This window comes from Bison bison, unplaced genomic scaffold (assembly GCF_000754665.1).
Source record: "Bison bison bison isolate TAMUID 2011002044 unplaced genomic scaffold, Bison_UMD1.0 scf7180017864369, whole genome shotgun sequence".
NCBI lineage: Eukaryota > Metazoa > Chordata > Mammalia > Artiodactyla > Bovidae > Bison > Bison bison.
In genome coordinates this window covers 3460784-3486932 of record NW_011494941.1, presented here as the reverse complement: position 1 = coordinate 3486932, position 26149 = coordinate 3460784, and the positions used below count along the sequence as shown (strand labels likewise).

Below are 26149 nucleotides of genomic sequence, written 5' to 3'. Positions count from 1 at the left end.
GAGTTTTGTTTTGTTTTGTTTGCAGAACTCTAGAACAAAGAATTTTAAATAATAGACTGGGCCTCAGGAATCCACTGAGGTTATATGTGGGGTTATAGCTGTATCTTTGCAGGTGCATGCATGAGTGCTAAGTTGCTTCAATTGTGTCTGACTTTTTGCGACCCTATGGACTGTAGCCTGCCAGGCTCCTCCTCTTTAAATGGGATTCTCCAGGCAAGAATATTGGAGTGGGTTGCCATGCCCTTCTCCAGGGGATCTTCTGGTCACATGGACCAAAGTCATGTCTCCTGCAGCTCCTGACTTGCAGGTGGATTCTTTGGGGTTGGGCTAAAGCTTCACAGAGCCTGTTTCACATAAGTCAGCAAAGCAGGAACATAGCATGGGTTATGTGCGGGGAGGCTTCAGGCTAGTCCCCCTATTTAGGAGGCCTTTACATCTAGAGGCCTTGGGGCATATTTGAGTTCTGTGCAGGACGTCCTTTCCTTCTTTCCACATATATTTTAATACCTACTGATGGTGGCACTGGGCCAGAAAGCCTTCAGTTCCTTGTTGCAAGAGATGCTGTTCTCATGGTGTTCTGTGTCATGGTCTAGTGTCATTTGATACCACAGGTATCCAAGGTTCCCATCTGGCCTGCTATGTAAAGATCAATAAAAGGCATCTATATTCTTTTGATTATCTGGGTATGACCATCTTTCTATCTTACTGCAAATCACATCCAACAAATACCTCAGAATGCCTACTCTGTTACAAGCATCCCAGCTACCACTAGAACTGGTCATTGGATAAGTCCTTTGGCAACAGGTAAAGCATCCTCACATGCAGATGACACCACCCTTATGGCAGAAAGCGAAGAGGAACTAAAGAACCTCTTGATGAAGGTGGAAGAGGAGAGTGGAAAAAGCTGGCCTAAAACTCAACATTCAAAAAACGAAGATCATGGCATCCGGTTCCATCACTTCATAGCAAATAGAGGGGGACATAATGGAAACAGTGACAGACTTTATTTTCTTGGGCTCCAAAATCACTGCAGATGGTGATGGCAGCCATGAAGTTAAAAGACGCTTGCTCTTTGGAAGAAAAGCCATGACAAATCTAGACAGCACATTAAAAAGCAGAGACATTACTTTTCTGACAAAGGTCCATCTAGTCAAAGGTGTGGTTTTTCCAGTAGTCATGTATGGATGTGAGAGTTGGACATAGAAGGCTGAACACCGAAAAATTCATGCTTTTGAACTGTGGTATTAGAGAAGACTCTTGAGAGTCCCTTGGACTGCAAGGAGATCAGTCAATCCTAAAGGAAATCAACCCTGAATATTCATTGGAAGGACTGATGCTGAAGTTGAAGCTCCAATACTTTGGCCACCTGAGGTGAAGAGTCAGCTCATTAGAAAAGACCCTGACGATGGGAAAGATTGAAGGCAGGAGGAGAAGGGGACAACAGAGGACGAGATGGTTGGATGCATCACTGACTCAATGGACATAAGTTTGTGCAAGCTCCAGGATGTGGTGAAGGACAGGGAAGCCTGGCATGCAAAAGTCCATGAGGTCGCAAAGAGTTGGACATGTCTGAGCGACTGAACAACAACCACAAAGCATCTGCAGGTTGACCTAAGGATGGGGCACTATACAGTTTCTGAGCACTGGACACCGGATCTTCCTCTTTGATAAACTTTCCCTCCATCTTCTGCCATCACATTCATCATACAGCTCATCTATGGCTTGAGCATAAACAAAAATGAGATGGAAAAAACTCACAACAGTGTCGGAAGAGGACTCATTCCATGAATTGATTGACTCATTCATCAGTATAATATTTACCGAGCACCTACTGTGTGTCAGACACTTTGTTGAATGATGATAGTAAAAGGGCTAGTGAAAAGACTAGCAGATACAGTGCTTGTCCTTAGTGAATTCATCAACCAACAGTGGAGGCAGACAAGTGAATGAACAGCTACAATAATGGAAGTGATAGACGCCAAGAGAGAATAGTACATAAGGCCAATATCTAATTTCTTGAGAAACCATAAATTCTTTGAAAGAAATGGCATTTGTCTTTCACAGTTCCCAACTACATGATGTGTAGAGGGTAAGCACTCAGTAAAGAGTCAAAAGGCCTAGATTCTGGTCCCAGCTGTCTTTGACCAGCTATCTATCCTGTCCGTTAGTTATTTCAGTTTTTGGAGCCTCAGTTTCCTCATCTGTAGAACTGTGACTGATAATATCAGTCCTGATTAACTCACTGTGTAATTGTGAAGATCAATGGTCATGAGAATGATAATTAATTGTAAAGCTCTCTACAAAATAAAATATGTAACCATGGTATACCCTTAATTTTTTTTGATAAAACAAGTGTTCAGCACTTCAATAAGTACTGAATAATTCCTTAAAAAAGAAAAAAAGCAAAGGAAAGAAAACCAGCAGGTAAGGATCACTGTTGCCACCTTCACAGTTCAAAGTAGGTCTAATTTGATATTTTCAGCACTCTAGATAAAAATTTTAGCTCCTCCCTGGTGGCTCAGACGGTAAAGATCCCGTGGAGGAGGACATGGCAACCCACTCCAGTATTCTTGCCTGTGGCCCACCAGGCTCCTCTGTCCATGGGGTCGCAGAGTCGGACGTAACTGAGGGACTAAGCAGCAGCAGATTATTATTATTATCCCCATTTTACAAATCAGAGAAGTGAGGCGCCAAAGAATTTATGCAAGAGTACAATCTCTTCAAAACCCAAGCCTGGGCTGCTTGCCAAGGCTTTTGCTGAAGCTTAGTCTTTATGTTGTGCCTGAGTATTTCGGGTGACCCCATGGACTGCAGCCTGCCAGTTTCCTCTGTCTACGGGATTTCTCAGCAAGAATTCTGAAGTGGGTTGCCATTTCCTACTCCAGAGGATCCAATGTAGAGATCGAACTGGCCTATCGCAACCGGATTCTTTAGCACTGAGCTGCTCCTCAACAAAAGCCAAAATGATCGAACCCCAGAACTGCTTAACACCTTTTCTCTGAAACTCCGCTTCCCCAGCCTGGAAGGAGCCGGCCGAGGCGTCGACTCCACCCTATGACGTACATGGCCCCGCCTTCAGGCCCTCCACCTCTCGCGGGATCTCTCGGGAGGACGGCTGGGGTCAGGTCCCATCATGGCGGCTGAAGAGGCGGATGTGGATATCGAAGGGGACATAGTGCCAGCGGCGGCACAGTCTGGGTGAGCGATAGAGACTGGGCTTGCAGAGACGAGGAGGGACACGGCCGTGAGGAGGTACCTCTAAAGCCCGCGGTTCCGGCAAGGGCCGGGGGAGTGGAAAACCATCCGCTGGGCCAGGGTCTCCTGCCGGCCTGAGGCGCGCCTCGCCCATCCCGTCTGTTGGCTCTTCCTGAACCCGGAGGGCGGGTACCATAGACTAGCGTGGGACAGCCCTTTTACCGGGATCCTGTGAGGGCGCTGACCGCGCCTAGCACATTGCATACTCTTAAGCAATTAGATTGCTTCTTCCCTTACTGCCACCCCAGAACACGCCTCCTTGCCACCGCCCCAAAAATAATTAGAACAGGGGCGGTCCCTGGACAGAACCGAGCTTAGGAATTCTTGTTCCCTCGCTTGCAGGCCGTGTGACCTTGGGCATGTCGTTTTATCTCTACTAGCCTCTGGTTTCCTGTTCCACGTAGGGATAGTTGTGAAAAACTTCCCGACAGGCAGCGTGATCTAAAAGAAAGGGGTGGGACTTAAGAGTTTGACAGCTGTGTATTGACCCAGCTAGTTACTAGCAGTGTGACTTTGGACCTCAGACAACTCATGTGTAAGCTGACTACCACGTTATGTACCTCATAGGGTTATTGTGAAGATCAAATGAAATGATTTGGGGATGTGCTCTAGTATAAGAGAGGTGCCCTGGAAGTGTTGTGTTCTTTACCTTCCCACCACGGATAGTATTTTGAGGACCCAGAGAGAGGTCACCATTTGGTACCAGTTCCTGCAGAGCAGGCCAGTGTGACTTTTAAAAAGCAGCCTCCAGCTTGAGATATCTAGCTGTTTGACTCCTTGCTTGCAGAGAAAGAAATTGATACATGAGGTTTTAAAGATGTGCTTTCAGAATTGTCTTTTAGTAATAGAAGAGGCTTAGACTGGTCAGGATCAGAAGACCTCAGTTCTCAACTCAGCCAGCTGTGTTGCTTATAACTATGAACAAATTCATTAGAAATCTCTACACTGAGCCAGGTAAAATTGTGAGGCTTAGACCATTTTTGACCTATAAAATAGCAATTTCACATGATCCAACCTAATAATAGCACCTTTGTAAATTGTGAAGAAGAGTACCAACCCTGCCCATGAGGGACTGAAACAGAGCCGTTTAAAGTTTTCCTGAACTTAAAACACTATAAAAATGAGAAGTAACTAAGTCTCCTTCAAATGTTTAGGCAAAACAGTACAAGTCTATACAAATGAACAGAAAGCCTTTGATAATCTTTCACATTTGTGTAGATCAAGTTAATCTTGACCGAGTGCTTTTGCATGCATGGTTTGATTTACTTTCCACAATAAGTGTATGAAATAAGTGTGAGGGATTCTTATCTGAAGTTCAAGAGAGATGAGCTGCCTTTGGAAACTCTAAAGATTATCTGAGAGCACTGACTCTTCCCCTATTTCCATGGGTTTTTCTTTATTTTTATGATTGTGTTTTATTTCTCTTTTACTTTCCTTTCTCTTATTATTCTGTTTGAGCCCAAAGTCTACTGGTGGCACTTATAGTCACATTAGTCTCATGAAACCAGTAACCGGTTGTTGGTTCCTGATGGTCATCGTCATTGTCTCACACAATTCTGTAGAGCATCATGAACATTACAGTCTAGTGACAGTTGTTCCCTAGTGTTGGTACTCTAATCAGGTGGAATTTGGTGTGAGTAAACACTTAGGTCCCCCTCTGAATTGTTCAGTTATAGCTGATCATGACATCTTGAGGATTAATTGAAAACACACTTTTAAGTCCTTGCTAAGTGCTGGTTACCAAGGTTAGAAGATGCATTGAAATGTTTTGTTTTCCTTCTACCATTCTTTCTTATCCTCTGTTTCTTGTACTTGTTCTTTAAATCACAGTATTTCCAAGGAATTTTTGTCATAAGACTTCTTACTAACCATACAGTCCATCTCTCAAGGCTTAAATTTCTGTTAAGTTGGGCCATATGAAATTTTCCCAATGTTCCACCAATTTTGACCCACACAAATGACAGTTAATCTTAAATTCCATCTAATAACGGGCTGATATTGCCCAAATCTGTCACCAACTCAAATCTCTCTCATGATCTTCAGATCCATTTATCCATTTTCCTGAATCTATTTGCCCTTGGGTGAGCCACAAGCTCCTCAGTCTCACTTTATAGAAACTTTCCTTACCCAACCTGCCTCTTCAAGTTCCCTAGTTCAATAAGTGGCACCATCCACCCACTCATGCAGGGAAGAGACCTAGATTTTAACCTTTTTCCTTTCCTCTCTCGTATCAGAGAGTCTGTTGATTCTGAGTATTCTCTCAGATGTGTTCACTTCTTCCTATTCACATTGCTTGTGCTTTAGGTCTAAGGTACTGTCACTTCTCTCTAGTATCTGTGTAATCACTCCCTCTTAACTGCTTCCTGTCTCTTTGACCCTCTTCTAGTCTTTTCTGAAGTTAGAGTAGTCTTTTCTTATATCCAGATCTGATGATGGTACTCCCAACTCCCTAGAGACCTGTCTGATCCATACCCCACCTACCTGTTCATTCAATCATTCAACAAATATTAATTATCATTTATATACCTAGCTCTGGGTTTATAGCACTCATCCAAACTAAGTCCTTGCTCTTATGGAACTCACATTCTTATTGGATGAGACAGAAAATAAACTTTATATTATAGCAGTTTCTAAGAGGTATAGCAGTTTCTAAGAAGTATAGACTGGGAAAAGTCACTAACTAGGAAACTTTTATAACTTCAAAACATATAGAAGCAAATTTTAAATTATATCACAGATTGGGCCTCCTCATATGAAGTGAACAGTGTGACTTTCAGTTCAGTTCAGTCGCTCAGTCGAGTCTGACTCTTTGTGACCCCATGGACTGTAGCACCCCAGGATTCCCTGTCACCAACTCCTGGAGCTTACTCAAACTCATGTCCATCGAGTCAATAACGCCATCCAACCGTCTCATCCTCTGTCATCCCCTTCTCCTCCTGCCTTCAATCTTTCCCAGCAACAGGGTCTTTTCCAATGAGTCAGCTCTTCGCATCAGGTGGCCAGAGTATTGGAGTTTTGGCTTCAGCATCCGTCCTTCCAATGAATATTCAGGACTGATTGCTTTAGGATGGACTGGTTGGATCTCCTTGCAGTGCAAGGGACTCTCAAGAGTTTTCTCCAATACCGCAGTTCAAAAGCATCAATTCTTCGGCGCTCCGCTTTCTTCATAGTCCAACTCTCACACCCATACGTGACTACTGGAAAAATCATAGCTTTGACTAGATGGACCTTTGTTGGCAAAGTAATGTCTCTGCTTTTTAATATGCTGTCTAGGTTGGTCATAGCTTTTCTTCCAAGGAGCAAGCGTCTTTTAATTTCATGGCTGGAGTCACAATCTGCAGTGATTTTGGAGCCCCCCAAAATTAATCTCTCACTGTTCCCATTGTTTCCCCATTTAACAGTGGAAGTAACTATGACTCTCTTAAGTGTGACTTTAGAGAGTTCTAATTAGTTAAAAGGCTGAGAATTAACAAAGTTGAATCCCTCATGGACATAGAAAAGCCCCCAGATAACTCAAGTTAATTTTTGTTATGTGAGTTAAAACATCAGATTTCTTAGATCTCTTCACTGTACTGTCCTCCTTCAAGTATTTTCTTTTGTTTCTTCTATTTTGTCTTATGTTTTCTTCCATTTTGAGAGTGGTACTATTAATGGATGGCTTTTATGCTTTAGATATAACCAAAAGAGTCATAATGTTGAACTCCTGTATAGATGTGTGTATTCATCAAAAGAAATCTGAAGCGTTGGTTCATAGCCACAGAATATGTTGTGTGTGGTTGCTGTTTGGAGGTAGTTTTTTCCTCATGGAGTTGTTTATTCTTGGGAAACAGAGGAGTAAACAAACTTGATATTTGGCAGTTGAAATAGGATGGAGAAAGGAACTAAATATTTGTTTAACATATGAAACCTGTCAGTCACTGTGCTGTGTAAATTATATTCATTAAGTGGTATAATTTCACTTTCATACCTATTTTCTAAATTATTACAGAAGTGATGAAAATACAGCATCTGTTTTACAAGATCATTATCTTGATTCATCATGGAGAACTGAGAATGGTCTTATTGTAAGTATTTTATGGAAATATCAGGTATATTAAGCTATTACTCAGTGCCCAGAGTATCTCTCTTTTTTTTTTTTTAACTTGGTGCTAGTTCTCAGTGGTCACAGACGTAATATAGTGAAACCTTTTTCTTAACTTAAAAATAGAAGGTATTCTTTTTTCTTTTGACTGAAAAAATGGACTTCTGGGAAACAACTTTGTTGCCAGCTAGATTTAGGTACAAATTGGTGCTCTACCACTTATCAGATTTAGGAACTGCAGTTTCTTCATCTAAAATATGGGGATTGTTACGTGGTTCACTTCTTCATTTAACAGTTATTTATCGAGTACTTGGGCTTCCCTGGTGACTCAGTAAAGAACCCCCTGCCATTGTAGAAGATGTGGGTTCGATCCCTCAGCAGGAAGATCCCCTGGAGGAGGAAATGGTGACCCACTCCAGTATTCTTGCTTGGGAAAGCCTATGGACAGAGGAGCCCGGTGGGCTGCAGTCCATGGGTTCACAAAAGAGTCACATACTACTTAGTGACTGAACAACAGCTATTGAGTACTTACTATGTGCCACACACCAGGCCAGGTTTTGGGGAATACAACCATAATCAAGACAGATATGGTGAGGGAAACTGAGAAGGTGACATTTAAGTTAAAAATAGGAGTAGGAGTGTGAAGAGTAGAGGAAAAATACTATATGCAGAAAGAACAGCAGCACGAAGGCTGTTGTTGAAATCCAGTATCTAGAATATAGTAGGGAAAGGGGAGAGGTGACAGCTGTGACAGATTGGGGAGGCAAATGATGGCCCTGCCACACCAGCAGGAGGCAGGGAGAAAATGAGAAAGACTAGTTAGGAAACGTTTCTAGGGACCTAAGCACGATTTGGTGATGGCTTGGCCTCAGGTTGTGGCAGAATTTGACAGATTTGAATTATGTTTTGGTGGTAGAAATGCTTGTTACATTGGGTTTGGGGATTGAGGGAAAAGGAAAGAATCCAGGATGATTCCTGGGTTTCAGGTTGGAACAGCTTGGTGACTAGTAATGCTGCTTAGAAAATTGGGAGGGCAGGAGAGAAACTGGTGAAGGTTATGCTTTGGTAAATTTTGTTTTGAATATGTAAAGTTTAAGAAGCCAATTAGGTATCCAAGTGGAAATTTTGAGCGGGTAGTTAGTTATAACAGTCTAAATAGAGCTTGGAAAAGAGACTTGGCTGCAAATGTTTACGTTTTAAGAGTTAAAAAGAAGTATGCAGAGATTGTGGCTTAAAAGGAAAAAAGGAATTGTGGTGAGTTTTGGAAATATTAATAGGTGAGGTATCTAGCAAAATCTTAATAGTATCTTAATAGATGCTCATACAGGATAACCATTATTACTTTATCATGACTAGGAGCCAGAGCCTAGGAATCTAAGGCTCAAGTCTCTTCTTTCCTGCTTGAAGCGTTAGTGAGTGCTTCTATGAATGCATCTGTGAAGTAGTGATGCCTATCTCAGCATTATCATGGGAGTCCAGAGATATGTCTGTGTGCTCAGTAAATGGTAGCTTTATTATTTGTAATCATATTATTGTGTATTTTCATTTAACAAAACAGTAGTTGGTTTCAAAAAGCAGTAAATAAAAAAAATTATTCTTCCTTTTTTTTTAATAGCCTTGGACTCTGGATAGCACCATCAGTGAAGAGAACAGAGCTGTCATTGAGAAAATGTTGTTGGAAGAAGAGTATCCTTTATTGACTATGAGGAAAGTAAAGATTTCAGGGTTAAAAATCCATTAATGCAAAACTTACAAAAGAGACCACCGTTAGTTGCTGGATATAATGCTAGTATATAATGTTACCTACCTATTCTGTTTTACCACTAAGTCTGAGATCTGACCCAATACTTCTGAGTTTCTGTTGTCAACCAACTCTTTTAATTACCTTAATATGGAACAGAAATTATAGAGTTTTTGTTGTTGTTGTTGTTTTGTTTTTATTTTGTTATCTTTTTGCCATGCCACATGGCATGTGGGATCTTAGTTCCCAGACCAGGGATTGAACCTATTCCCCCTTTAGGGGAAGTGTGAAGTCCTAACCATGGACCAGCAGGGAGTTCCCTATAGAGTGTTTTAAATCAGCTAGAATCCTTAGTTTAAGTCCAAATTTTCTAGTCCAGACCTCCATTTTCAGTTGTATGAGATATTAATTTGTCCAAAGACACAGAATTAGAATATGTAAAAGTTCTCGCTTCTTATTCTACCAATTTATAGGTGTTATTGGGAGCAATCTAAGTAAAAAGCACAAAACTATAGAATGAAGATTTTTTCCTCCCAGAAGTTGTAGGTCCTTATTCACAGTTCAGCCACTGGCTTCTTGCCCTGTTTCTTTCATCCATTTGTGATATTTGCAACTTAAATTTTGGGGAACTCATATATTTTTTTACATGTAAAATAAAAGGATTGAATAAAAAGTTTTCTGATTTGTAAAGATTATTAATGTAACTAATTAAAGTAGTGAGTGGTTTGTTTTCAACTCATCTGTGTTTCATGGATTTTTATCTCCTTTTTAAGACAGAATTTCTGTTCCTTTTACTCCCAGTTATTGCTGTGTTGTTTTCGGGGTGTCTGTGTACCTTTAATTCTCATAGGTAAACCCCTTTTAGGCTTTCTTACTCTCCAGCTGTCCCCAAACGTTACAGCTATAGCCTGGATCATCGCTTTTCAGTAGAAAATAGTGCAAGTCACATATGTCATTTACAGTTTTCTAATAGCCATGTTTAAAACGGAAAATTAATTATAATAACATTTTATTTGACCCAGTATATTTAAAATATATTTCAATATTTAATATGCAAACATTGAGATGTTTTGCATTCTTTGGTTTATACTCTTTGAAACCCAGTGTGCATTTTATATACTTACAGTACATCTCAGTTTGTGCTAACCACATTTCAGGTATTCACTAGCTACACATGTGGCTATTGGCCAATGTCTCATTCTAGATTAATGAATATTTAGGTAGTCAGTGGTTCACTTCCAGACTTGGGAACAAAATAATGATAGTAAAAGCTATGTGAGCTCTTGGATAAACGAGGATAATGTTTTCTTCTATCCTTGTCTTCAGCACCTCATATCTGCCATGATGCCTCATGTACATGATGCATAGTCAATATCTGTTAAGTGAAGAATCTAAAAGTATAACAGTATAGGCTAGGTTTAATCAGTCTGAGAGGTAGATTTGACCCAAGCGTTCGTTATATTTGTTAGGGTAGGGAGCAACCCTAAACTCTTCTCTGTTACCTTCAGAAACATGAAAGCAGATACTCCTGAATTATCCTGGATGACCAATCAGATTCATCTGTTAGTTCTCCATATGTGTTAGGAAAAAAAGATTTAAATAAAACATTGAGGATATATCTTTTCTTAGCCACTTCTAATAAGGAAGAAAGAGAAACTAGCATTTAGGTAGTTTGTGCAGATACTGTGTATGTGTGACTTCACATGTAATATTTAATCCAGACAGAAACCCTGTAAGATACAAACATTTTTGTTATTATACACCTGGAAAATTTTTTGAGAAGAATTGGTTTCACTTGAATTTAAGTGTGACTTTCGGGATATGTGAGTGCCTACTTTATACAAATTGCATAAGAATTTATAGGACTTTATTATTGTTAAAAGTTTCTTTAATAATTATACAGGTATTACTTATCCAATAAGTCACTTCCAGGAAAATTCTGGCTTGATCAAAAGGAAGATGATAAAAAATACTTGAAGAGGTAAAATCAATTTATAATACTTTTAAAAGCCTGAATTGTATTTTTAAAAACTTCACAAACTTCCTTATTTTCTTTTTTCATGTGGTGCAGTCTGCAGAAAACAGCAAAAATCATGTATGTACTTATGTTTATACTTTAAACTGTTTTTGATTAGTTAAAAATTATGGGAAAATTAAACAAGTTATAATTGGCCTATGGGAAAATCCTCTTGACCTTTGGTTTACACAAATATAAAATCAAAATTTCTTGTACAAATGTTGGAATGTTACAAGATAATTTTATTATATTATTTATTTGTCAGAATCTTTATGGCCCTACATAGGCAATTTTATTAAACTATGGAAAAGGTGGTTTTCTAGGGGTTTGTGGGGAAATTTTTTTAAGCTGCCCTGTAATATATTATGAAATGACTTGATTTCTGTTGCCCTGTCAGTTAATTTTCAGTTGTTTCAAATAAAACTTTAATTTAAATTTGTAGTTTTTAAAAATTATCTAGAGAAGTTAAGTATTAACTGTTTTATAAACATCCTTTCCCTGTAATTGAAGAAGGTTTGATGTTATTCAGTGTTTCTAAGCTTGCATGTTTATAATCCCTTAGAGGGTAGACTTGTAATTACCAAGAGTTTGAGCACTGAACAGACTTTGGCTTTTGCATTTTGCTGAACAAGCAACAACAACTAAAAAATGAAGTTAAAGGAAAGATTAATGGTTCACGTCAATCAAATCAGCTGGCTTCATCTCAATTTTATTTTTAATTTCTTAATGTCCTGCATTTCAAAAGCAATAATTACAATGTCATAGTACTTTTACCTCTTTTCCAACTTGATATTTCCATAGATTTACATATAAGAATCAGATGATATTTCTAGAGCCAGTTTTATCTCTGACAAGCCTCTCAGGTTTTGGAGACGTGTTAACATTTGCTACTTTGTGTCCAATCTAAGGAAGCCTATTTGTTATTTCCTTTGATGTCTTTCAGTGTTATCTTCACTCAGACCCAAGGATTATTATGTCTTTGGGGGCTCCTGTCCTGAGCTAGAGAAGTATATAAGACAGGGTAAATCTGGTCCCCCAGGTGGAGGCTGCGGCCTGCTTTTTCTTCTCTTCTTTTTAATTCTTAGACTCAAAAAGTATTAAGTTTAGCCCATGGCTATCTATAACCTTTAGCTGCATAAATATGGAATGTTCCATTTCAGAAATTTTTTTGCAATTCCTCTTTTTCCCTTCAGGGTACACACTCCTACAAAACCAGCCAGTTACTCAGTAAAGTGGACGATAGAAGAAAAAGAGCTGTTTGAACAAGGGCTGGTAAATAGAGCAATTTTTAATTTATAGTGAAATAATTCTAGAAGCAAATATTGATAGAATTATAAGGTTAAATTAATTTATAGAGACCGAAAATTTCATTTTAATTACAGTAATCACATTTATAGTTTTTCTGTAGTTAAATGATGTAGTTAGTTAGAATGATTATGTTTGTAGTGTAGTATGAGAGAATTCCTTTTAACTCGTACTTAAGTTACTAAAATATTAAAATATTGATAGATTTGACTCAATATTTTAGGTAGTTTTTCACCCCTTTTTTGGTACTAATAAAACCCAAGAAATTGTATTGTATCTTTATACGTTTTACCAACCACCTGTATTGAAAGGCAAACTTATTTTATTACCTGATCTTTTCTCTTGGGGAAAAACTTATGTATTTGGAACAGTCAGGGTGATCAGCTGAGTTTTTTTTCAATTCCGATTTTGGCATTTGTGCACACAATCTAAATATTTTAGTGGATATAGTTAAAGACCAGAAACATTCCTTTTGCATGAATGTTTCACTGAGATCTATTTAAATGTCCATAGTTGCATAATGGAAAAAAAAAATGTACACAAGTTTCTAATTATGAGAAAGTGCCTTAATATAATGAAACTTAAAATATTTGCAGGAATTTTTTTTAATTGTCTATAGTAGATTATATTTTTTTCTTTAAGGTACATATTACTCAATATTAATTAATTTTGAAATTATATATATTTATGTATTATATATGTAGAATATTTATGTAATATTATGTAGGATTCATGAATGCAAATTGAAACATAGTTAACATAACTACAGAAACTATTTTGAGGGTTATATCTCCTCCTGAGATTTTTCTCCTTTACTTTTGATGCTTTTTATACTGATATTTTAGTCTGTCATGTGATTATCATTTATATAATCTAATTAACCAGTCGTATATTTAAGATTGCTGACAACTTTGGTGTTTTGTCCATTACCAAAGATCAGAATGTACACACAAATGGATTGTGAATTTTGGGGTTGTTATTGTTGCCATTGGTGGTAGTTATAGAGGCTCAGCTCCATGGTTCAGAACTCAGATGGCACCTAAAGTTGTAGAGTGTTAAGTCTCCTTCTGACTCCTGTCTCAACCTTTAGTTTTCTTTGCCTGTCACCTGTTCTTGTGAAACCTTCCAGAGATAATTTGTCCCTATAAAAGCAAGTGTCTTTATTTAGGTACATATGTAGATATCTATATCTATCTGTGTGTATATAAAGAGATATTTTCCCACAAAAATACATGGAACCATTGGTTGTATTCTCAGCCTGTATAACCCATTAGTATCATTTGCTTATAATCTGAATTCTCTCAGGCTTGAGAGTAGGAAATTACATGGTACTGAATAATGGAAGATTTTTTCCTTCTTGTCCCTTTGCTCTATTTTTAAATTGGTGAATGTTTTCTTTGCTTCTCTTGTTAGTGTCCCCTCTCCAATTTTCATAGTGCCCAAGCCCCTAGAATCTTAACTAGTCACATTTATCCAGATCTTCCCTGTTTCCAAAAGTGCTCCATGCTACCAGATTACGTATTTGCCTTCATTACTCAGCTGTGTCCGACTCTTTGCCACCCTATGGACTGTAGCCAGCCAAGCTTCTCTGTCCATGGGATTTTTCAGGCAACAGTACTGGAGCAGGTTGCCGTTTCCTACTCCAGGAGCTCTTCCTGACCCAGGGATCAGATCTTCTTCTCTTGTACCTCCTGCATTGGCAAGCAGATTGTTTACCGCTGCGCCACCTTGGGAAGCCCTTAGCACATAATGCAGATAATTAAATCTTCAGGAAGTTGATCTCAGGTATTAGTTAAGAACTATCATAAGTTATTAATTTATACTTACTGATTTTCTCAGAAGTACTTTCAGTTTTAATAAATTGTCCATATGTCAGATTTTCTATTGAAAACCAGAAATAAGTATGTAAGTTAAGATTTATCATTTAGGTCAGGATAATTTATTGTCATTAGTCATGACTCTCTGGCATGTAAATCTGGCCCTGAGATCAACTTCTCTGAGTTGTTGTATTTTGTTTTTTTTTACTTTAAATAGTTTTAGAAAATCTAAAAAAGGATTGTTGAGCTTCTTTGGGAAATGGAGAGTGTCTTGTGTTAGAGATAATGTAGGAGATTTATGTATCAAATGATAGATTTGATAATTAAAAATACTGTTTAGCTTTAAAATTATACTGCATTCATGTCTGTACTTGAAAACACACCAGAGCTCCTTCAAGTTCTCAGTTTTTCCCTTCACAGCTTCGATGTTAGTAGGTACACAGCCTTTGACAATGAAGGGAGGTGTTGGTTGGAGGTCACTTTATTTGTGATTCAATCTTTTAAGTCAGTTTACTGTGATATCTGAACAGTGTAAAAGTTTGAATATGTAATGGATGTTTTAATATGGAATTTGAGTAAGAAAATTTTTTTGAAATTAGTGTTGGAACATAGTCAATTGATTCTATAATTGGAAAATAGAAAATACAACCCACCTCCCTTTCAATGCACTTTTTTGTTGAGTTATCCTTAATTTTGGAACATCATAATGTATAATACTAATACATACTGTAGGAGTACATAGAAGTGATGGATCTTCATTTAGGTAGCTATAAAAAGAAATTTCTAAATCATCTTGGTCTGCTTTCAGAAGTCAAGATTCAAAGAGAAGATTGTGGGCTTTGATTTCAAGAGTCTTAACTATATATGAGACTTGTGTGTTTTAGAAAACAAAAATAGATCATTTTAGTTTTTTTTTAATATGGCAGTAATTTGGAATGTTAATTAAGCTAATCAAAAACCATGTCTTTTCCATTTTGATAACACAGGCTAAATTTGGCCGAAGGTGGACCAAAATTGCAAAGCTAATTGAAAGTCGCACTGTTTTACAAGTGAAGAGTTATGCGAGACAGTACTTTAAAAATAAGGTAAGCAGGATATAAATATCCTAGTGATCGTATTTAAAATAAATAAAATTAATAAGCTTAAATAGTTCTTTAATTCAGGCATGCTTGCATACATGCTAAGTCTCTTCAGTCATGTCCAACTCTTTGTGACCCTATAAACTGTAGTCCGCCAGGCTCCTCTGTCTGTGGGGATTCTCCAGGCAAGAATACTGGAGTGGGTTCCTCCAGGGGATCTTCCCAACCCAGGGATTGAAGCCATGTTTCTTACATCTCCTGCGTTGGCAGGAGAGTTCTTTTCCACTGGTGCCACCTGGCATTAAAGTCTTAATGTTCAGAGTGTTTATAGTGAAAATATTTTATACTCATAAAGTACCCTATAAATGTTTGTCTTCAAAAATCTCAAAGCATATCTTCAATGTATTGAGTATTGCTGTTAAATTGGTATTATTACGTTACTCCACTTAATTTCATGCAGTTAAATAGGGCAAATTATTAGTTGGTCAAAAACATCCTATAAAGCAAATAGTATATCAAAGAGAAAACCTTAGAGGTCATTGCTTCCTGGAAAATTTTTTTCCTTTTTAAATATTTGCATTAAACTTTTAAGAATTATTAGAGCTTAGGGGCCAAAAATGCTAACATGATTCTAAAATCTTTTTAATAGCAATGAAACTTGTACAATTATTGTGAAGAACTGTCTGAAAACTCTAATAAATTGCAGTGTTCAAAAATGTACAGTTATGGTCTAGTTCCTTAGTCTTGAAAGTAATTTGTGTTGTATTCAACCATGTAGTTCTGATATTTAGAATTTTTCTAATATATTCTGCTTGAGTACTGGAAGCATAATTATATAGAATTTGAAAGTGTCTTAAGTGAAATTTGGTGCTTTCTTTTCATGTAAATTGGGTTGACCCTTGAACAAAACAGGCTTGAACTGAGCTGATCCACTTATATGGGGATTTTTTTCAATAGTCAGTAATACAGCACTGTACAATCCACTGAGGTGCAATTGCAGATGTGGAACTGCAGATGCTAAGGAACCGCATAAAGGGAAGGCCAGCTTTAAGTTATATGCAGATTTTCAACTGTATGGAGGGTTGGTGCTCCTAACCCCCTGTTGTTCAAGGGTTTACCCTGTGTACAAGACTTATCTAATTTAGTGTCATTTGGTCATAGGAAGTAAGTAATGGAATGAATTCATTGTAAATCAATCAGTCTGCTCCCTCTTTTAATCATCAAAAGCATTTTCCAGACAGCCTACTAAGGTCAAGGTATTACGAGGCAGAATAAGCCTCATTTAGTTATTCTTACCCATGCTTCTCAGGCTGGTGTGTGCAGGACTTCTTGCAATGTCAGTTTTACGCAGAGGCTTGAGATGAAAGGGTACATTTTAATATTAAAAAAAATATTAATATATAATGAAATACAGTGCAAAATTTTGTCAGAAATTTTAAGCTAAAAACGAGAGACTTCAAATAAATAGATTGTTAAAGGCCGTTTCAAGCTAAATGTCCAAATTTCATTTTCCCTCCTGCTACCCTTTCCTTTTCCTCTACATAGTAAGCCAGTTAACTACAATGCAGTATTCTCAGAGTCTGTTGTGATAAAGGATCTATACATAATCTCTTTTCAGGAGCTGTTATGTCTTGGATATGTCAGTCATTTGCAAGATTTTTCAAAATTATATGTAACAAAGATTTTATTTCAAATCATATATACTCGTTAGCATTCATTTTCTTTTCCTATTGCATTACAACATATTTATGTTTATAACAGCAGATATGATAGTTTCATGTCTTAAATTATAAGCTCTATAATATTATAGCTACATTAAATGAACGTGCAAAAGCCAGTTTGTTTCTCTTGTCTTTATATTTAAATGAAAGATGATTTTAATTTACTCAGTAAATATATGTGAGATAGACTCCTTTAACTAAAAGGAGTTTTTAGCATTATAAAAAATGATCTGCTGAGCTATCAGATATTCTGAGAAATAAGCCTTCACAATATCTTAAAAATACCTTGTATGATGGTTTTTGGTTTATTCTCTATGGTTGATCTGAGCCAGATTCCCATTTTAAGCTTCGTACTGAAAATTAAATAGTAGGTCATAATTATTTGATTAATAAAAGTCACCAGACCATGAATGAGTCAAATATACTTATGGAAATTTGAAGTGATGATCTTTTACATTTAAAATGTAGTTGTAAACCCTTCAGAAAAAGCACAGTAAAGAAATACCATTGACATGTACTCAGTTTAATAACTTTGTATCTTATTTTTGTGTGTGTGCCAATGATTGCATTTTTAAAATGTTAATATTATGGAGATTTTATCTTGATTTTTAATAAGGTAAAATTAGATGGTCCAGAAAAGGAAACACCAAATCAGAAGAATAGCAGTGGCTTCCAGATGAAAAATGAAGATGAAGGGACAAAGGCATGGACACCATCAGGTTTAAGGGGACGTGCTGATCCCAACCTGAATGCTGTGAAAATTGAAAAGTTATCCGATGATGAAGAAGTAGACATCACAGATGAGACTGATGAGTTGACTTCTCAAGTTCCCCAAAAGGATCTTAGCAGTGTTCTCTTGTTAGACATCTCTAATAATAAAAGACCTGAAACCATTAAAGCAGTAGTTTCTGACAGCCAAGAAGATCCCATTTCTAAATCTTCCAAGGAGTATCTTCAGAACATAAAGCAAGGTGAGATGGAAGCACTTTCAAGCTCAGGAATTAGACTTTGGACTGAAAATTACAATACCAGTGACCAAAAATTAGTTGAATTAAATGATCAGAAATGTGATAAGCTGATGAAGAACTGTGATAAACATCATGGGAATGGAATAACAGATGATGCCAGACAGTTGCCTTCTCCAGAGCCTTGTGAAGTTCAGAAAGACTTGAGTGATAATGAATTGCTTTTTCATTCCTCCTGCCAAATGGAGGAGGAGAGCCAAGAGGAAGAAGAGCTTAAGCCACCAGAACAAGAAATAGAAGTTGATAGAAATATCATTCAAGAAGAAGAAAAACAAGCAATTCCTGAGTTTTTTGAGGGGCGCCAAGCTAAAACACCAGAACGCTATTTGAAAATTAGAAATTATATTTTGGATCAGTGGTAAGGAAAAATTGTATTTTAGATGCTATTTTAAAGCTTATGCTACTCTAAAGTATGTATGTGTGCCTATGCAGAATTTAGTGTTTTACAGTCCTAGTGTTCCAGAGAGCTTTAACATATTAATACATTTTAGTAGGCAAGACTTGGTTTCTCATAGTGAAACAGTTTGAAAGTTTTGGGAAGTGTTGTCATGTATAGCTGTCTTAACCCATCTGTCTGTTACTTTATTAGAGTTTGTGGTCCTAAAAGGAAAGGGATAAATCATTACCTCAAAAAGCAGTTTTGTAAGACAATGTTAGGAAGATATAGAAAACACTACTGAACTGGAAGAGGGGAAGAATGTCTATCTTAGTTTATGGTGTACTTTGAAATACAAAGAGAAAACTTTGGTGACAAGGATAGTATCATTTAATGTGGCTTGATTTCAGAAGCTATTCTAAAAATCTGCCTTAAGTGCTTTTGACTTTGAACTTGTGACATAATGTGTTAATAATTCCTTTATCAGAATATAGGAATTTTTTTATATATTCAGTTTATCCTCTAAATTGTCAGTACCTTTTATTTGAATTACTTAGTGAAGGATGGGGAACAAGCCAAAAAACTTCCCACCTTATTAGCTTAAATGCTGTGAAAGTGATTTGCATTTTTCGTAATAGTTTAATTAAGACATCATCAAATATTCATGATTGTTACTGCTTCAGGAGCTATAAAATTGTGTAGAGCCATTTTTACAGAGGGCTTCTGTTCTGACCTAGGAAGATTATCAAAGGAAAAAACCAGGCTTGTTAAATCAGTAACTTTCATTTTACCCACATAATATTAAGCATTTTGACATCTAAAGAAAGCCCTATTCAAAAAGAAAAAAAATTTTTTTTTCTCGCTCTTAACTCTTGGTTATTTTGCAAATGATTGAGGTTGGGAAAATGCTAAGTGAGGGTGGTATCAAAGTAAAAGAATACCTATAAGGAACTACTTCTGACATTTACATAGTGTTTTATTGTTTACAGAGAGCTTTTCTCTATCTGATTGCTCCGAACAATCCTGTAACCTAGGCAGGTGGTATTTTCTCTCTTTGATAGAATGAGCTTGAGGTCACGAGAGGTTTAGGGAGCTGCCTTGGATTATACAGACCAGTTGTTGACAAATGAAGGACTTCAACACAAGTCTCAACTCTGTAAATCACTCTTTCCATTATTCTACATTGCCTAGTTCACACTTAAAACACAAATTAAATTAAATCTCCCTTGGTATCTAATTTTGTTTTTGGAAATAAGAGCATGAATGGCCAAATTGAAGTACTTCAAAATAATGACTAAATCAAAAGTGTCTATGTAAATTATCAAAGACAATTTAATGTTACTTTAATCAAATTTCATTTGTTACTTTGAATTTTAGATTTACAGGCAGAATAATTTATATGGGTAGCATAAATTATATGGCAATAGTTTCCTAATATCATAGCCTTAGTTCATAAAACCAGTTAAATATTGCTGTTTCAGTATGATGATTTAGCTGAACAGTATGAAAGCAAAAAGAAATGTTTTGAACAGGAACTCAAACCTATTCTCTTCAGAAATAGAACAGAGTATTTAGAGACTGGAGGCGGTGTTAAAAAAAAATGGAAGAGTTCAAGTTTTAAAGATAAAAAAAACCCTGCTAGATTTGTTTGTAGCTAGAAGATCCTTTCCATAAAAGCACATGCAGTTGACTCCCTGTTTAGGGGGCTATTTTATTAAAATAGTAACCAGTATCATTGAATATGTACTAAATGCCCCACATTGTATTTATCTCTAGTCCTCTTTGACAGCCTTGTCCTCATTTTACAGATGAGAGAAATGAGGTTGAGAGAGGGAACAGAGCTGGTTCCAGGTCACATTAGGTGGAGGCGATTCCAGAGAATGCAGTCTTGACCCGTTACTTTCACACTTACCACTCTGGGCCTTGACTGATTTTTCACACTGCCTTGAATGCTTTTCCCCACTGGATTTTGGTGAATCTTACTTCCTCTTCTTTTTCAGTTCTGCTCAAGGGAGATTAGACGCCTTCTTTCTCTACCCTGTCTACAATAGCTTATATATCTCCTCCCTCTCATTCTCTTACCCTGTATTTTATATATCTTATAAAACTTTTTACCACTGAAAATACTATATTTTATTTGTGTTTTGTCTCCCCTCTCCCCACCCCAATGATAAATATAGGCTCCATGTTCATTGTTAATTGTTTTGTCCCTCCTGCTTAGAACATTGCTTGGAATACAGAGACAGATTGAAAGAATGAGTCATCATTATATCATAAACAGATATTTCTAGAGGCCTTACCATTTGTTCAGTGCTATACTAATACTAAGCTCTTTGTTTAAAGCCTTCTGATTTGTGTAATCTTTAATTAGACCAATACAGTTTATAGTTTCATAGTTTTTTGGTAGCTGTGTATACCCTGCCCATTCCAGCTGTCCTGCCTTCATTTGTGTAGTGTGTGTACTTTCCACGCAAGCGACACTGAAATCCCACTGTTTTAATGGAACTTCTGATATCCTCCCACATCCCAGATTATCAATACTTTTTACCCTCACTGACCTTCAGAATTTATGATTTTAAATTTGGTTTCTGGTTAGGTCTTCCCTGAACACCCTGTCTAAAATAGTCTGTGCCTCTCTGCCCTGCTGTATCCCCTTATCCTTCTTACTCTGTCTTCCTAATGCTATTGCTACCTGACAATACACTATTTATTCATTCATTTATTGACTTACTAGAATGTAAGGTCTGAAACTTCAGGAACTTCAGATTCATCTCTGTATCTGTGCCTAGAACAGTGCCTGATATGTAGGACACAAAATATATATTTGTAGTATAAAGATTAAGGAATTCCTATGTTATGTAATATATCTGAACACTCAGTTTATAAAGTCTGTGTTTGAATCCTGTCACTTCCTTAACAAAGTGCTTTAATTTCTCTTACCTTGTTTCTTCATCTCAAAAGTAAGAATAATAAAATCTACTTTGTAAAATTGTATATAACCCTTAGTGTGGCATCTGTTATAAGTACTCAGTAATTGTTTGCTACTCTTACTAAGTTCCACTACTAAGACTTAATGTTATACCATCTAGCGTGGTATGTTAAGTATATTTAGTTGTCGTTGTTCAGTCGCTCAGTCATGTCCAACTCTTTGCAACCCCGTGGACTGCAGCATGCTAGGCTTCCCTGTCCTTCACCATCTCCCAGAGCTTGCTCAAACTCAATGTCCATTGAGTCGGTCATGCCATCCACCCATCTCGTCCTTTGTCCCCTTCTCCTGCCTTCAATCTTTCCCAACATCAGTGAGAAAAGTGAAAGTGAAAAATCATTCAGTCGAATCCAACTCTTTGTGACTCCATGGACTGTATACTGTATACAGGCCAGGATACTGGAGTGGGTAGCCTTTCTCTTCTCCAGGGGATCTTTCCAACCCAGGGATCGAATCCAGGTCTCCTGCATTGCAGGCAGATTCTTTACCAGCTGAGCCACAAGGGAAGCCCAAGAATACTGGAGTGGGTAGCCTAACCCTTCTCCAGTGGATCGTCCCAACCCAGAAATCAAACCAGGGTCTCATGCATTGCAGGCGGATTCTTTACCAACTGAGCTATCAGGGAAGCCCTCCCAGCATCAGGGTCTTTTCTAATAAGTCACCTCTTCATATCAGGTGACCAAAGTATTTAGTAATTGTTTTATTTTGTAAACCTCTTCTTTCTTTCAGTCTTTGGGTGTTTCTTGATTCTTTAGCATGTAATATAGTATCTGTTTTCCACTGAGAGCACTTTGTTACTGGCATAATGATTAATGTTTAACTTTTAAGCATTTATAAGGTAGCTTGTAATTAAAAGATGCTGTCCAGCAAAGTTAAAGTAGATGAACCTAAGCAATGTATTAAAAATTGGAATGTCTAATACTAAGCATTTTCAACATATTATGAATGTGCCCTTTTTATTCAAAGACTGAGGCTTGCATTTGGGTCTGTAGATAAATATGCTTCTAACTTCAAAGTTCTGGGATCTATGGAGTTTAATGTTGGGAAAGAAATGATACTTATAAAAGTCACACTGTACTTGTTAATGAGTGTATCATTGAAAAATATTTCATTTCAGAAAAAAAGTACACTTGGGTATTATGTATTAGCATTGTATTTACTACACATTTACATATTGAGAAGGGGGTACATTTAAAAAATATTTCAAGTAAGTTTCCCCCAGAAGTCTTCTTTTATGTTTTTATTTATCCAAAATAATTGTACTTCCGTCTCTTAGGGAGATATGCAAACCGAAATACTTAAATAAGACCTCAGTACGTCCTGGCCTGAAGAACTGTGGGGATGTTAATTGTATTGGACGGATTCATACATACCTCGAGTTGATAGGAGCAATCAATTTTGGATGTGGTAAAAATAAAAACCCAACAACATCTTTTAACCAACGTTTTTTATCCTTACAGCACCCATTAATTTCTTTGATAGTCAGAATTCAAGGAGATTTAGTATTGATAGAGAAAGGTGATTGATACAGAAAGGTGCTCTAATGTTATAGAATAAATGTATTGATATTTTGTTTTAAAACAGATTTCTGTTGATAAACTATATTTCCTTTTAACCTGCAGTCAAAATTGGTGCTTTTAAAGGAAAAAATATTAAGTAGTAGAAATGATTTAAGGATGCAGTTCTTTATCAAGTAAACGTAAATTTTATGAAAAGTCCAATCAAGGCCCATTTAATTTGGAAATACTGTATTAATGCTAGACATATTATCTAGCAGTATTTAAATAAAATAATTTATGAGCCTTTATACTTAAATGTAATAAAAGTGCCAAAATATTTTTTGTGGTAGAAAGTTTCTTTCACCCTGGTTTTTCTCAAATGTAAAGTCATGCATATTTTTAATGTATTCTGCCCTTTTATTGAATTAACATGACATAATTTTGAAGAAAGATAATAGTTATAATAGTTGGAAAGCGATAAGTTAATTAGAATGATGTAATCCATGGTTTGAGTGGAGTATATTCTGTGTTCTGTGTCTATGAAAAGATAACCAGAAAACTTCCTACCAGAGATTATTTCATTTCATGTAGAGATAGATAGAATTTAGTCTTCCCTGGGATCTGTCCTTCATTTTAGTGTCTTTTCTTGCCCAAAGCAAGGTACCAAGAATGGCTTTATAGGAAAACTAAGATGCCATAGCCACGCAAAGAAAAGTGAAATCATGTTTAGTGTATTAGAATACCAAAATTAGCAAAGTGGGCTTAGCACTCATTTAATCAGAAATTAAACAAATGAGCCATTTCCTAAATGTTTCATTTTATTGAGATTTCCTTATGAAAACAGCATTACTTTCATGTGAGAACTACCAGGTAGCGCATCAGATGTGTATTGTGGAATAAGATAGAAACACTGATACATAAAAAAAAAAACTTAGAAATTGGCTTATAATTGTAGATATGTCTTCCTATTGGACAAATAATTCTACAAAATAATAGATTGTTTTGTTTTTTTCTGGATTCCAATAGAACAGGCTGTATATAACAGGCCACAACCAGTTGACAAAGTACGAATCAGAGACAGAAAAGACACAGTAGAAGCATACCAGCTTGCCCAGCGCCTGCAGTCTATGGTAAGCTGCCCCGTGGCTCACTGAATGATGGGTGTTCTTTGCTCTGTTGAGTAGGCTGTGCCTACTTCTCTTCACCTGTTTAACAAATGGCTATCTAGTAGAAGAAGATGCTTTCTTTCACCCAAGCCATTCACTTTTCTCTTTCCATTCAGTTTAATGTTAATTTATAGGCAAAAAACAAACCCCCCGAATCTAAAAATCATTCACAAACTTTACACAGAAGCATGATGTTTTGCTTACAGTGGTCTTAGACTGCTTCATTTTGATATCCGTATCTAACATATCTTTTAAAAACCAAACATTTAAGCTCTTTTTTGTTTCCATTTTCTTTTTGTTTGTTTAAAAATTCTTGCCATAAGATTTAGCTTTTTTGAGAGCTGTTCAAAATATTTTAGTCTTTTTTAATTCTTGAGGTTAATGAGTTTTACAAGCTTCCATAGTTTTACATGGCTCAGTGGTAAAGAACTCGCCTGCCATTGCAGGAGCCGTGGATTCAATGCCTAGATCAGGAAGATCCCCTGGAGAAGGAAATGGCAACCCACTCCAGCATTCTTGCCTGGGAAATCCCATGGACAGAGAAGCCTGGTGGGCTGCAGTCTGTGAGGTTGCAGAAAAGTCAGACATGACTGAGCAACTAAATAGCAACGAGTTTTACAGTGTTTTACAATGCATGCATCTTATTTTAAAAATAGGTGATCCAGCAAGTCTCCCAAAAGGCAGAGTCATGCTGTGGTCTTGTTGGCTTTTACTAATTGTTGCTGTTGATTAGTTGGTAAGTCGTCTCTGAGTCTTCTGTGATCCAGTGGACTCTAACCCACCAGGCTTCTCTGTGGGATTTCCCAGGCAGGAATACTGGAGTGGGTTGCCATTTCCTTCTCCAGGGCTTTACTAATAAAATAGGTGAAATTGGTAATGGGTAAGGTAAATAGAAAAGAATAGAAAATGAAAGAGCAGGTTTTTTTCCTTGGAGTATTTAGGCTATAAAACATGTCTACCCTAGTTTTTTTGTTTTTCTTTTTAAGGAGAGAATGTTTTCATGTGCAGTTGCTGGAGTTGGTGCTAGTCATACATATTCATAAGTCTGAGATACAATTATTTTGCTTCTAGTTTTCCTTATTATACCTCTGGCTGTGTGCTGTTTCTAGTTTTCTACCATGAAGTCATTTTGGTGGTGGTTCTTCTTGGCCCTAAAAAATACTCTTTTCCTACAGTTGTAACTCCCATATGGTGAAAGGAAATGAAAATTAAAGGAGAAATCAGAATAAAATTTCCAAGATCATTACTTACTTATTTTTGAGCCAAATGCTAACTATTGAACATAAATTAATAAAATATAGTCAGGCATTGCCAATCAGGGATGACAGTAATTTAATGGAGAAATTGATGTTTAGGAAATTATCATTTTGGTTTTATATATTAATGTGCTGTGATTTCTCCAAGCTAATCTTGTTACCTTTTGCTTTATTTTTAATTTCATAACAGCGCACAAGGAGACGCAGAGTCCGAGACCCTTGGGGAAATTGGTGTGATGCAAGAGATTTGGAAGGGCAGACATTTGAGGTAACTTTGATCCTTTCAGATAACTCAGAAGTAACAATTGTTTTGTCAGTATACATTTGTGTATCTTTAATGTCACATATATTATACTTGTTTTATATGTCTGCATGTATAGATCTCTTTCCTGTGTTAATTTATTTGTCTAAAAGTCATCAATAAACAACAAAGAAAAAGATATTGAGGATGCAGTTAACTAGAAGTTCGACTGATTTTCAGAACTGTAATTATCTGTCCCAATATTCTGGTCTTTAGCTCCAGAATATCTGTCAACGTGCCAGGGAGTTGTACCCTGTTCATTTCAGTAAACAGTTCTTGAATGATGTTCTGATATACCAATTAAAATGTTGTTCTGAGCATTAGACATAAATTGAATTACAAATATTGAAGTATTATTTCTACTAACAAAAATTACGGTTCTATAAAGAAACATAGGCAGTGAATTAAGTATACACATGCGTGCACACACACACACACCTTCTATGACTATATAATCTGTTTGTGAACAACCAGTGCTGTTAAATGGGAAGAATGTATGTGTACTACTGGCTTTGTTACATTGG

General features: G+C 36.8%; 1 protein-coding gene across 5 annotated transcripts in view; it reads left to right on the top strand.

Moving 5' to 3' along the window:
• The first annotated feature begins 3094 nt into the window (after positions 1–3094).
• The window catches only part of MYSM1 (Myb-like, SWIRM and MPN domains 1), a 41734-nt gene continuing 18679 nt past the window's right edge, over positions 3095–26149 (top strand). For 3 of the 5 annotated variants that reach the window (XM_010855874.1, XM_010855876.1, XM_010855875.1), the window contains exons 1-11: positions 3095–3198; positions 7244–7319; positions 8952–9022; positions 10981–11058; positions 11149–11172; positions 12288–12366; positions 15203–15301; positions 17633–18399; positions 22680–22810; positions 23929–24032; positions 25515–25592. In XM_010855874.1, coding sequence (XP_010854176.1) covers positions 3134–3198; positions 7244–7319; positions 8952–9022; positions 10981–11058; positions 11149–11172; positions 12288–12366; positions 15203–15301; positions 17633–18399; positions 22680–22810; positions 23929–24032; positions 25515–25592 — 1572 coding nt within the window. In that variant the 5' untranslated portion in view covers positions 3095–3133. The remainder of the gene's footprint in view (positions 3199–7243; positions 7320–8951; positions 9023–10980; positions 11059–11148; positions 11173–12287; positions 12367–15202; positions 15302–17632; positions 18400–22679; positions 22811–23928; positions 24033–25514; positions 25593–26149) is intronic. The other 2 variants (XM_010855877.1, XM_010855878.1) reach the window with 2 other exon arrangements.